At 40.9% G+C, this 12612-nt stretch overlaps 1 protein-coding gene across 1 annotated transcript in view; it reads left to right on the plus strand.

Annotated features, from left to right (window-relative positions):
- Nucleotides 1–12612, plus strand: part of nbr1b (NBR1 autophagy cargo receptor b) — a 29950-nt gene that overhangs the window by 10812 nt on the left and 6526 nt on the right. Inside the window, exons 6-20 of the mRNA XM_069674339.1 lie at nucleotides 633–710; nucleotides 831–1087; nucleotides 2649–2774; nucleotides 3297–3503; nucleotides 4822–4981; nucleotides 6482–6565; nucleotides 6737–6922; nucleotides 7105–7221; nucleotides 8080–8155; nucleotides 8428–8538; nucleotides 8749–8925; nucleotides 9278–9553; nucleotides 11543–11753; nucleotides 11976–12224; nucleotides 12391–12476. Coding sequence (XP_069530440.1) covers nucleotides 633–710; nucleotides 831–1087; nucleotides 2649–2774; nucleotides 3297–3503; nucleotides 4822–4981; nucleotides 6482–6565; nucleotides 6737–6922; nucleotides 7105–7221; nucleotides 8080–8155; nucleotides 8428–8538; nucleotides 8749–8925; nucleotides 9278–9553; nucleotides 11543–11753; nucleotides 11976–12224; nucleotides 12391–12476 — 2401 coding nt within the window. The remainder of the gene's footprint in view (nucleotides 1–632; nucleotides 711–830; nucleotides 1088–2648; nucleotides 2775–3296; nucleotides 3504–4821; nucleotides 4982–6481; nucleotides 6566–6736; nucleotides 6923–7104; nucleotides 7222–8079; nucleotides 8156–8427; nucleotides 8539–8748; nucleotides 8926–9277; nucleotides 9554–11542; nucleotides 11754–11975; nucleotides 12225–12390; nucleotides 12477–12612) is intronic.

Genomic DNA, 12612 nt, shown 5'->3' on the forward strand with positions numbered 1-12612 from the left:
CACCGAGTAAGTTGCTTCTGCTGTTGCAAAAATGGTCTTCTGACAACACATGCTCTGCAAAGAAACACAGAGGGAGACACAGAGGAGAGGATGTCTGGTTTTACATCACTCCTGTAACTCATTGTGTTGCAACCTCTCTTGTGTAATGTAGGCCTACTTACCCTGTCGTTTTGTTTTATTTGTTGGATACACTTTTAAATATTTTCAATATTCAAATGAGTCCCCCATCCCTACACTGTCATTCTGTGGGAAACACTGATGGATGTGATTTTCAACTTGACTGGTTGGCAGAGGAATAAAACTCCCTGGCAGTTATTCTAGTTTCTAGTTATGGAGCACGGTGTAACCTCTGAACAGATGAGTTTGAGATGTGGAGGTTTTCTGCTCTCAATATGTCAACAGGCACAAATGTTGAGCCAATGCTTTTACCCTTTATCCGTAAACAATGAATGCAAATGCTCAACTTAAAAAATTTTGGCCTTTATACTTGCATCATGAGGTACTTACCTGAAATATTCAGGTAAAGGACTTACAATATACAGTACATATAACTCAACATTTACAATGTCACTAATCTGGAAAAAATGTTGATTTTCAGGTTTACCTTAGTAATACTCTCTTCTGTTGCTCAGTTGATCATGAAAGAAGTGAAGGGGACCAAAGAAGAAGACAAGACTCCTCCAGCCTGGTTCACCTCTTACATGGAGAAGGTAAGAACAACTTGATCAAGGTGAGAGGTTGGAATGACAACTATGCATCAAACATATGTTACACATGTTAAGTGCAAAAACAAAAAATCAGTTCCCGCTCTTCTCTCTTCATCCCTGCAGTTTAAGGACCAGGTGGTTCGGGAGGCTGTGGAGAAGATCTGCCGGGAGTTTTCTGGACAGTGCTGTATTCACAAGCCCCTGGGAGGAGGTGGAGGAGCAGGGGCGGGCGGCGAAGGTAGAGGGGAAGCAGTGGCAGGAGCAGAGGCCCAGCAAGTCCCTGAGGTTTCCTCCTCCACTCTGCCTGGAGCTCCATCCTCCTCCACCCCACCTTGCTCCTCCTGCAGGGGGCAGACCACTGGAGGAGGCTACCAGTGCAGGTATGTGTTGTTCGATCACTAACTGAATACCAAGACAATCAAGTCACAGTCTTTACTCTGTTGCTCTCAGGTTCTCTTCTAAAACAGAAATACTGTTTGCATTCAATAATTACTTCCTTTAGTTTAGGTTACTTTACAAATTGACCACAAGTATTGAAAAGATTTTCCGGAAACCTGCAAAAGACTGATATGAAATTATAAGGAGTTGGACACAAGTTGTGGAGCCAAAGAAATTATGTCATAAAGAGAAGTGCACTTAAAACTCAAATATTATTATAGTATTTTCTTCCCACTTAGTTTGGTTTGTGGCAAAAATGAAAATATAAACAGGTTGATGGAAATGCATGTATTAAACTAAACTCCTCCTGCACAAATGTGTCACATTAAGTTCATTTTGCATTTATATTTTCAGATTGGGGCTGCACGGCGGTGCAGTGGTTAGCACTGTCGCCTCACAGCTAGAAGGTTCCCAGTTTTAATCCTAGTTCGAACAAATAGGGACTTTCTGTGTGGAGTTTGCATGTTCTCTCTGTGTGGGTTCCCTCCAGGTACTCCGGCTTCCAAGACATGCTCGTTAGGTTAATTGGTGACTCTAAAATGCCTGTAGGTGTGAGAGTGAGCATTAAAGGTTGTCTATCTCTATGTGTCAGCCCTGTGATTGACTGGCAATCAGTCCAGGGTGTACTCTGCCTCTCGCTCAATGACAGCTGGGATAGGCTCCAGCCTGCCACGACCCTGAACAGGGTAAGCAGTATAGATAATGAATGGATGGATGGATGGATTTTCCATGTCCACCAGTCCATCCCATTCTTGTGAATGCAATATCCCAGAAATGTCTGGAGTGAGAATCTTCACATTTGACAAAAAGTCTGTGTTGACTCAAAGATAAACTGATATGTAATTGGTGGTCATAGGTCAAGGTCACTGTCATCTCTCGACAATTCAAGAATCCATCATATATAATTATGAAACAATAACACACAACTTATATAAATGACCAATGACAGGTCAGAGACCAGGATAACTGACATCACAATGTCCTGCAAAACACTTTTCTCTTCTGTCAAATAATGACCTTCTTTTGTTTTTAAATTGATTTATTCTTTCAAATAATTCCAATGAACAAATATTCCCCCCGAACAAATATTGCCACAGTTATGCTGTCATTGGGTGGGAACTGCAAGGTGACTTTTTGCTGAGCTACGCAACCTCAAAGCAAAAATTCTAATCTTTTCCTGGTATCTGAAACTTAAACTTCAGACTTTCTGTTTCCCTTAACACCCTGACTCCAGTCGCTCCACTTTCTCTTTAGATTTGTCTCAGCCTCATGGAAACAGTTTAATAGCACATAAGCCAACAGTTGTTCTCTGTGGACAGTGTTGTGGACTTTAAGGGGTTCTCGGGTATTTACTGTCTCATTAGATTTTGAAAGTGTGTACTTAAGCCATGTAGTTAGTCTTAAAGTCAGAATTACCCTTTCTCTCAACTTTCTCTTTTATTTTCTACCTCTCTCTGTCTCTCCACCCTCTCTTCATGTCCTCTATTCTCTGTCTCCGCTCAGTGTGTGCACGTCCTGTACTCTGTGTGAGCCCTGCAGCTTCTCTCATGATCCCAGTCATAACCTGGTGAGAGCCAGGACTCCACTGTCCATCCCGGAGCACGGATCACCTGCCCCAGACCACAGCAGGTAACGTACCACCATTTTACTAGAACTACTTTAAGATGCTACCATTTTTTATATTGTTAAAAACAAATATATATATATATATTTTTTTATATCTTTTACTCTGAATACTCTGAATCTGTATCTTTACATAAAGGGGAGGTTAACATTTTAGAATACATAAATCATTGTCTAATTAAGTTCATTAAACAAATTAAAATTACAATTTAAAGCCTTTTGTTGAAAGTGGTAAATTACAAATAGTGATGAAAGATGAATCGATCATCAATCAATCAAGCAATTAATTTGTTGCATTTATTAATATAGATACACCACAGTGAAATGTCATCCAGTCAGTTCCCTCTTTTTAAACTTCAGCAACAATGAGCTCAGTGTCAGGCTTACTGGTCTGTGAACAGTTCAGGTTTTGCAGAGGTCGATTTATATGTATATATAAAGCACATTTTGTCTGTTTTTTTTATTATTTCAAATGGTCGGCATCTGTGTCTCCATGATGTCTTCCCTTGTATGTTTGCTATCTGTCAGGTTCTACAGGCGAGGTGACCGCAGCTTTCGGAAAGCGGAGAAGCAGCGTCTGAAAGCAGAGAAGCGCTTGCTGAAGGCAGAGGTCAAAGAGATCCGGAAACAGTTGAGGATGGAGCGGCGGGGCATACAGTGGAGCTCCTCCCACAGAGATGGAAGCTCCTCCCCTGTCCTTCTGCAGCCTCGAGCCACCCAGCACAGCAGCCCTGAGTAGGTTATTAAGGGGGCTTTCACATTAGGGACCCGGGCCTGGATTCAAGTACACTTGACCCCAAAGTCCAGTTCATTTTTTTATTAGTGTGAACACTGTGTACCGTACTTGGGCACAGTTGGTTGATCCGTGCGGTTGAGAGGGTCGTTCTTGAGATTTTCCGCAAAGTATAGGCATAGTGCGAAGGTTGGCTCCATTGTATGGGCTTGGGATCACTGGAACGACAACATAAACAATGTTACATAGTTGATGATACTCTTCTTTTTCTCCTTGTTTTTGAGGTGCATTACTTACTCGGGTACGGAACAAAATGACTAATGTGAAAGCTGACAGGTGGGGGAGGGGAGAGGGGGGGCAACCGTACTCGGGTACGCTACTGAGCAATCGTACCTAATGTGAAAACGCCCTAAGTATAGTATGGTGAACTATAGACTGTATATTAGAAGTGGATAAAATCTACAGGGCTGAAGAGTGAAGCCAATGCAGATGTGCTTAACCTGCGTTCTTGCTGATAGCCAGCAGGGGGCAACTCCACTGAGGTTGGATTGTATGGTAACAGATAAGAAAATAAGTCTCCTTCACAATTAATTTATTACTTCAGGAAACATTTTCCAAATGAGTTTAGAGCCTCAATCGATCATTTCAAATGTTTGTCCATACAGCATGATTTTCATTTTGTAAATCATGGTCTAACCTAAAAAATGCATTGTTTAAAGTTTGGTTGCACTAAGAGATTACAGCTGTTTTTTTGCCGCCCTAACTGGCATCTCAGTTAAAATCTCAGTTATCATGAACTACAGCAGCTCCCTGCTAACCAACGAAGGGATAGCATTATCAGATAACTTAGCCAGAGGTCAGCAGACACTTTCATCCGCACATGGTCACTTCTAGCACGAAAAAGACAAGATGGCTACGGCAAAAATGAAACCATGACAGAATAAATGAGGTTGGCATGTCTCAGTGAATGTGGAAACTGATTCAATTAGGGTTGTAGGTAGATTGAAAGAAAGATTGAAAGATTGAAATAGTAAAGTAAAAGTGATCATTACAAAAAAAGTTTGTCAAGGAAAGGATACATGTTAAAACAGCTAAAAATAATGGAAGGAAAGTAGAAATATATGCTAAAAGTAACATGGATTAATGGCAGTGGGGGTTCTTGAGTCCATATAAAATGAAGTTGTGCACGTTTTAGATATGGACTAATTTCAATCTGCTGGTAGGTTCAACAATGATCGAAGAAAAGTCTTAACATCTGCAAGAACATCTTTAAAAGAACAATGCAAAATAAACTAGGACTAAAGGATATTTCTTCCCCAGGCGCCCAAAGCGTCCCTGTCCCCTGGTGGTTCCAGCCATGACGGCGGCATTTCTGGACGAGAACCTTCCTGATGGAACCCGCCTGCGTCCCGGGACCAAGTTTATCAAGTACTGGAAGATGAGGAACACTGGGACAATCAACTGGAGCGCCGATACTAAGGTGGGGAACTTTCCTGTGTGTTGAGCACATTTCGTGGAGTTAATTTGTCCTCCTTAGGGTGCCATTATAGAATGATTGAAGTGTCCAAAGTTGGTAAGGTTCATCATCTGGGTACCATTAATTAGCTTGGTTGATTTTCTAGATGTCACAACAATTGAGTATTTTGTATTACACAGCCTTTTTTGGTGGGAAAAGGTCACACTCTTTTCTTCAACAAATATTTTAAGTTCTTCAATAGTGAAGGTTTTATTTGGTTCTCTAACATCAGCTCTTTTTAGCGGCACTTAAGACCAGAATAAATGTGGCTTGGCTTATTTATTAGTGAAGTTATTCTACTTTTTTTCCTATCTTTATTCGTCCGGCTTTTCCATTTAGGAACATGATTTATTGATTTCATTAATTGATTTTGTATTGTCTTCCCTCAAACAGTCCCTGCTTGGCCTTAGATTTTCTCTGCTCGTGCTCAAACTGTATGCTCGTAATAATAAAGCCATTTGATGCAATGAAGCCAAGAAGGGCAAAAGTTGATGAACGTTTGGCACGCTCTAAAAGTAAAGTAAACTTGTTCACAACAAGGTAGGGATCATTTCATTGGTCAACCCTTCATTTGGCATTCTATTGGTTGGGGTGTTTTCACAGAGCACAGCGGAAATGTGACACCAGATGTTTCACAAGGAAAAAAAGCAGCCTGAGTGTGAGGTGATTGGCTGAAGCTGGAGCATAGAAAATAAGTGCAAGCAATGATATATCTGAATGCAGGCGTACAATTTGAGCACAAACAGATAATTTCTTTATATATTTAACCTTTTTTGAACCCAGAGGTCCTTTCAGATTGAAATCTCTTCTTCCACAGAGACACATCCAAGACGGCACACCAGACATAGTAGCCCCTTATACACTGCCAGTTCAAGGCGGGATTATTACGCAACTGTTACGTTCCGTCTTTTATGTAAAATGCACGAGGCAGAATGGTGAAAGTCGTCTGCCTCTGAGCCAGCACCAGAGGTAGTAACAGAGGTGGGACAGAGGCGAAACCCTGCAGTGTAAACAGCGGAGCCGGCAGGGCGGAACATCGCTGTGTCTGTGTATTTGAAGCACGCTGTTTGTTTACACGTAGCGCACGTTTTGCGGAAAAAAAGTATGAGGCAAAACTTGATTTTATAAAGTAATGTCAGATTCATTTTCAGTTTTATTTTATTTCATTCTTACTCATTAGCAAGACTTTACAAGTTACTCTAACAGATGCCCTTGTTTAATCCTCGTACAAGCAGTAAATGCACTGGGGTACAGTCGATTGAGGTAACTCAAAAGGGTAAATTGCAAATTTGGCCGATAGCATCCCAAAGCAGACCAGGGTAACTTCACATTTTGCAATGGTTTTGAGTCTGATTTTGTTTGCATATATCAGACAGATTTTTCTCTTAAACTATGGTAAGCAAAATATAACTGACACCTACGACTTGAGTGAGCATCATATTTTCCCTTGTTTCCTCCCTGCAGCTTAAGTTCATGTGGGGGAACCTGGCAGTGGGATCTGGGGACCGTTGGAGGGAAGTGTCTGTCCCCTTCCTCCAGCCTGGACAGGTGAGGTTGCAACATGAGGGAAGTTTTTATTTTCACTTACCTTTGGTAAAGTACCTAGAATATGTCAGCTAGCTAATCTGTTTTATTTTCAGTCATTTGCTTTGTATTTTACAGTATTCTTTTCTTTTCTTAAAAGCCTAATGATCCTTAAAATCCTTTGTGTGTGTCTAGGTTGGTATAGTGAGTGTAGCGCTGTGTGCGCCAACTGTGGAGGGCTCCTACACCTCCCACTGGCGCCTGGCCCACGCTGGAGAGCAGTTTGGACCCAGGGTCTGGTGCAGCATTGTGGTCGATCCTCTGGCCCCAGCACCCATGATGGCAGACGGGATACTTGTGTCACCCTGTGTCACACCACAGGTAAAACAATCGTTGGATGAGTGGAAAAGCAATCCTATGAAATCATTTTAATGAATGCATTGATTAAAAAAAAATGTGTGGGTGAATCAACTAAACTACAATCAGATATACAAATAATTACACAGACAAACATGGATATTGGGGTGTAAAGTATCTGAAATGATTTGAGAATGTATCTGCAGGGTAAGAACCCTGTGACAAAGGACGGAAAAGCCTGTGCAGCCTCCAGGGAGCAGCCATTAATGTCAGTGGACCAAGAAGAGTATTATATCCCCTCTGTGGACCTTCTAACTGCACAGGTAAAAGTCATCATTACACTGCTGTACACTTTGCATTATTCAAGTAAAAGTAGAGACACACCATGAGCAACATGTACCTAAATCCATCAAATCATAACAATTTTAGAGTGATGTACAATATTCTATTGATAATTATAATTGAGGCTAATCATAACTACTTTATTTACCGCTGGGTTTGGTTAACTGATTTTTTAAATACATTTTTATAATTTTATAAATTTATAAATTACCTATTCAATTTTAAGTCTAAAATTTTAAAGTAATTGAGTGCAGTTAAAAGTACAATATTTACCTCTGAATTGTATTGGAGTAGAAGTTTAAGTTTCATGTAATTAAAATACTGAAGTGAAGGAACATCAAAACCGAACTGAAGTTCACTACTGGAGGAAATGTATATAGCTGCTGTCCGAGTGCATATACAGTTGTTACTATAGGATATACTGCTGTTGTGTTCGGACACGGGCCTGACATAAGCTGTCCTCCTACTGTGTCCATAAGACAGAGTTAGAACAAGCTGTTCTGAATAAATTAACCTGCGTCTATATCTTTTCTTTAAAACACTTCTAAGGATGAAAGGTAAGGAGAGGCAGGAAGGCAGGGAATCCTCATAAAAAAGGTTTGTCATTTTCCCTTTACAAATAACTCGAAGAGGCAGTCCTGCGTTTCGGTGTGCATTGACATAAAATTGGAGAACTGAAAAAAGACACATGAAGAGCAATGGTCAAAACAGGAGAGGCACACAAATTCCGACATTTTATCCAGAATATGGGTCAAACACCAAGTCCTACTTGTCCCATAATGCAAACATATCTTACTAATACAAACTGTACAAAATATCTGTTACTTCTGATCTCTCAGGATCTTCTGTCCTTTGAGCTGTTGGACATCAACATCGTCCAAGAATTAGAGAGTGTCCCAAACAACACGCCTGCTGGTGAGAAGCATTCTTGTGGTTTCCATTTGTTACTGTTTTAAATGAGAACTTTGAGAGTTTCTGTTTGAAGGCTGATACTTATACCGCTGTTTTGGATGAACCACGCAAAAGTCTGATATTGTAACAGACTAAAAAACTATTTTCGAGCAGCTTCTAGTGAAATTATTTATCAACATGTATTATGGTAACATGTTGGTAACTAAAGAGACATGACTGATAAAGAGACCTGGGTTTAGTAAGTTTTCTGTCTCTCTCATCTTTTGTCCGCTCAGACATGACTCCATGCATGTCCCCTCTGCCTCAAGATGGCCACCTGCAGGACAAGAGCAGTCCCTCTTTGGGTCTCATCCAGGAAGAGACTGAAGCCATCAATAGCATCATGAGTAATGGATTTTTGAGTCATACTATTTTTGAAGGTTCTTGATTGGGTTTTCTTGACAAAAAAATTAAAATGAAACAGCAAAACAAATTTTTCAGTATGCAAATTTTTTTTTTTTACCTTTGTGTGGCCCACTGAACATTCATGCAATGTATCCATGTCTTACTTAAACATCAAAGGTCATAACATTTGTCTACCTGTCACTGGTCCTCAGATGTTCCTCATGGGGCGGGAGCTGGCACGGAAGGAGGCGGAGTCCCAGCTCAGGAGGAAGGCAATGATGACATCAGCGGGACTCAGTTTGTGTGTGAGACTGTGATCCGCTCAATGACCCTGGAGGAGGCCCCTGACCACGCCCCTCTCAGAGGGTCTCGCTCTGGGACAGGTAAAGGTCAGTCAGCCCTTTTACATTGATTTTAAGCCTGTTGGTTTATTTTGTCCTTAAATTTGATTCCAGTTGTTGATTACTGGAATTTTTCTTGATGAAAGTAAGAGAAGAGAAAATGTATGTTAATAAATCCATGTAGCATTTAGAGATTATTGGAGCAACATTATCCAATATTGTTATCTTTTGTGCAATAGCACCCCTACAGTTTGGGAGTGCAACTCACCAGTTCACTAATGAGTAAAAGCCAGTTTAAGATGTATTCTTGTTTTATCTGACCTCTTGCTTGGTCACTCTCTTTTTTTTTTTCTCTTCTCTGTCAACATCCTCTTTCATTGGACTTCCTTTTTGTCTTCAGTGGTGCGTCCGGCAGCTCAGGGCGGCTCCTCCTCTTCCTCCTGCGTGAAGAGTAAAATAATGAAAACAGAGGAGACCCCAAACAGCAGCCCCAGCAGCCCTAAAACCCCCCAGAAACCGCCGGCTACACTGAAAGCTTCCCTCCCTCCCATGCTGAAAGCCTCCCTGCCTGCTGTGCTGTCTGCAGCCCAGATCCTGGGACCTGGCCCCAGCTCAGCACCAACCCCGCTCCATGGCTCACCCAGGGCTTCCATACTGCAGGAGAACACAAATACAGGTGACTTTTTAACTGGTATTTGTCTGTTGGTAAGGGACATTGATCAACATTGAAAAGATGTAAATGCACACGTTAGCTTAAAGTCTAGTTTTCGTTGGCAGTCTCAGTCTGTTTGCGTGATGTTTTGAGGCAGCCTAGAATAATGACGATTATAAAATATAATACACCACAGTAAAAAGCACACACAATGCAGTTAACCACATCAGTGGTTAAAGTCCAAATTACAGATGAGACTGATGCAGTATATTAATTTTAAAGTTATATAAAGCATCAGTGTTGACGTCTTGCCAGCTCTTAACATGACTCTTTAATAAATAATATGATACCTTAATTTATTGCGGAACTGGATTCAATTGTTAGGATGCTCTGAAGGAAGTATTATGAGTCTGGCCTCGCTATCTTTGTTTTGTACAGTTACCATGGTTACAGTAATGATTCCATCTCAAGGTTAGTGGAAAAAGCAGCGTTTACTTGTTCACACCGTTGTCCATGTAACTTTGCTCTGCAGTACTACAAAGGAACCAAAAACATTTCACCTGGATAGGTGTTATTTTGCAGGACATAGCAGTGCTCACTTTTGGGGCCTGTTGATGAATCAAAGCTGATACCACTGTGTCCCATGTTAAACCAAAACACAGCATTCGCTACAATGTATCATGATACATATTTTTAAACCATAAACCTAAGCAAACTGTTACACTAAACAAAACAAAATGGTCACAGTTTGTTTAGATTTAGGTACCAAAAGTACTGTTTTACCATGGTTTTGTCTAAAATAACATACCATAATAAAAATAAAATTCAGCAATTTAGTTCATATTTTCAATAATTATTGTCAATTTATAAACAGTCAGCTAAATTCATTTAAAAATCTGCAAAAAGTCTTGTCAATGTTGAAACTATAGCAGCAGTAAAGCTAAAAGAAGCAAAAGTGTATCTCCTTCAAATTTCAGATCAAAAACAAATTAAAATCATCTGTGGTAAGTAAAAAATCGGCAAATGAGTTAATAAACAACTTCTTGGGTTACTGCTTTGCCAACTTATTGGTCACTTGACCAGGCCACCAAATGCAAGCTAACGAAAGGCGAATCTGTCCCACAACGATCTGCGTGACCCAGGCCATAAGCAAGGCCCCTGGGTGAAATGCTGTGTTTTGAGCTGTGTGTGCTGAGTCCCACTGAACAAACAAATTCACTTTGCTCTGAAATATAATAATAATACTTAATACATTTTAAACAACTCTTTCTTCTTCATTCCTGCTTAAGAAGCTGATTCACTCACTCATTAACTAAAATAGCATTTTTTTTAATTGCAGGGTTTAAGATGAAGCCAAAACAAAGGATGGTTGACATTGATCCTAAATATATCTTATCATTAAGATATGTTGTGCCTGAGAGAAAATTGTTTGACTAAAGAGGAGCTACAATGTCTGATTTTGCACATGTAAACAGGTTGTTGAATAAGACTTCTGGTTAAGAGCCAGGCATACAGACTGGAATCAGGGTGAGACAACTTGTCTGGCTCTGTCTAAAGTTCAATGCCACACCTACCAAACCTCTAACGGTATGAATTGGCATGTTTAATCTTGTTCGATTAAACCGTTTACAAACATAATTTTAAAAACAAGAATTTGTGGTTTTAGGTGGTTTCACTTGCTGTAACTGTTTGTTTGTTGGCAAACAAAGGCTGGGGAGTGAAAGTGCCTTGCTTACTTTTGTCCACTGTGAGATTGTGCTTACAACATGCCTGTACAGAGGCCAAAACCAAAGCAGTTTAAACAAGCTTAACTGGCAGCCTGCGCCATGGCCTGAGAAACTGCATAGTGCCCTAGGGGACACACAAACTGATGGCTGCTAAGTAAGGATTGGCAAGGGACTGGGAAGAAACAATATTAAACTATTGATAATAGCTCACAGATGAAAAGTTTCTAGAAACTGCTACAAATTTGGCTTTCAAAATTCTTAATGTGTTTTCTTGGTGTCTACACAGATACAGGTGAGGAGTCCCACATGGAGAGCATCTGTGTGGAGTCCAGGCTGAAGGAGATAGAGAAGGGGTCAGAGGAGGAGAAGGATAAAGATGAGGAAGAGAATAGAGAAGGAATGAGGAGTCGCTCCTCCTCCACCTCCTCAGAGGACTACATCATCATCCTCCCCGACTGCTTTGACACAAGTCGCCCACTGGGGGAGTCCATGTACAGGTATGTGATGTGTAGCAAGGCAGTCACAGCACCCCATGCAGCTTGTGTTGTCATGGAGATCTGAGATTAGATTTTAGCAATAGTCACAAGCTAAAGTGCTGCTTATTAAAAGTACTACTTTGAGAACAGTGGGACCTTATTATTGTTCATTAAACTTTAAATTACAAGTAAACCAATTAAGATTCATCATTACTGTCTTCTCAATTCCTTTTGCAATTGCAGTTCTGCTCTGTCCCAGCCCGGCGACATCCCAGCCAAGACCCCCACAGACCCAGAAACCCCGTCTTCTGACCACCCGGATGGTTCCACCCCTGATGGGGAGCCTGGTGAGGTTGATGCTGCGTCAGCTTCAGGGATGGGTGTGTCAGGCACCAGTAGTGCCAACGACATGCTTTGCACGTCTCAGACGCTGGACGATGAACCTCTGACACCTGAAGTGGTGGCGCTGCCTAAAACCATCGTCACACCAAGGTCAGTATGAAGGGTGAAATACAACAAAAGTAAGTGCTATGCATTTTAACTATTCTGCTACAGCAGGCCTTAATGCAGCTTTGATTACATTTTGGAGGGTATTAGGGGGTTCACTTGTAATTGTTGCGCTGGTTATTAAAACTTGGAATGTAATGATACTTTGCAGTTCAGAGAGCAGTGAAGAAACAGATGTGGACCCTACAGCAGCTGTTGAGGGAGCAGAGGGCTCAGATCTGTACCAAACAGAGGATGGTAAGTACATCGCAAGATTGCCACCAGTGAAACAGCAGCTCTATGGGGCTCTACTCAATCACAGCAGTTAAAGGTTTTTTAAAATTATTTTTATACTGCCAAGTTTCATAGATGTTATAGATATATAGATGATATA

The sequence above is a fragment of the Semicossyphus pulcher genome, unplaced genomic scaffold (genome assembly GCF_022749685.1).
Source record: "Semicossyphus pulcher isolate SPU_LCO1_2020_fin unplaced genomic scaffold, fSemPul1.0.p SCAF_23, whole genome shotgun sequence".
NCBI classification, from domain to species: domain Eukaryota; kingdom Metazoa; phylum Chordata; class Actinopteri; order Labriformes; family Labridae; genus Semicossyphus; species Semicossyphus pulcher.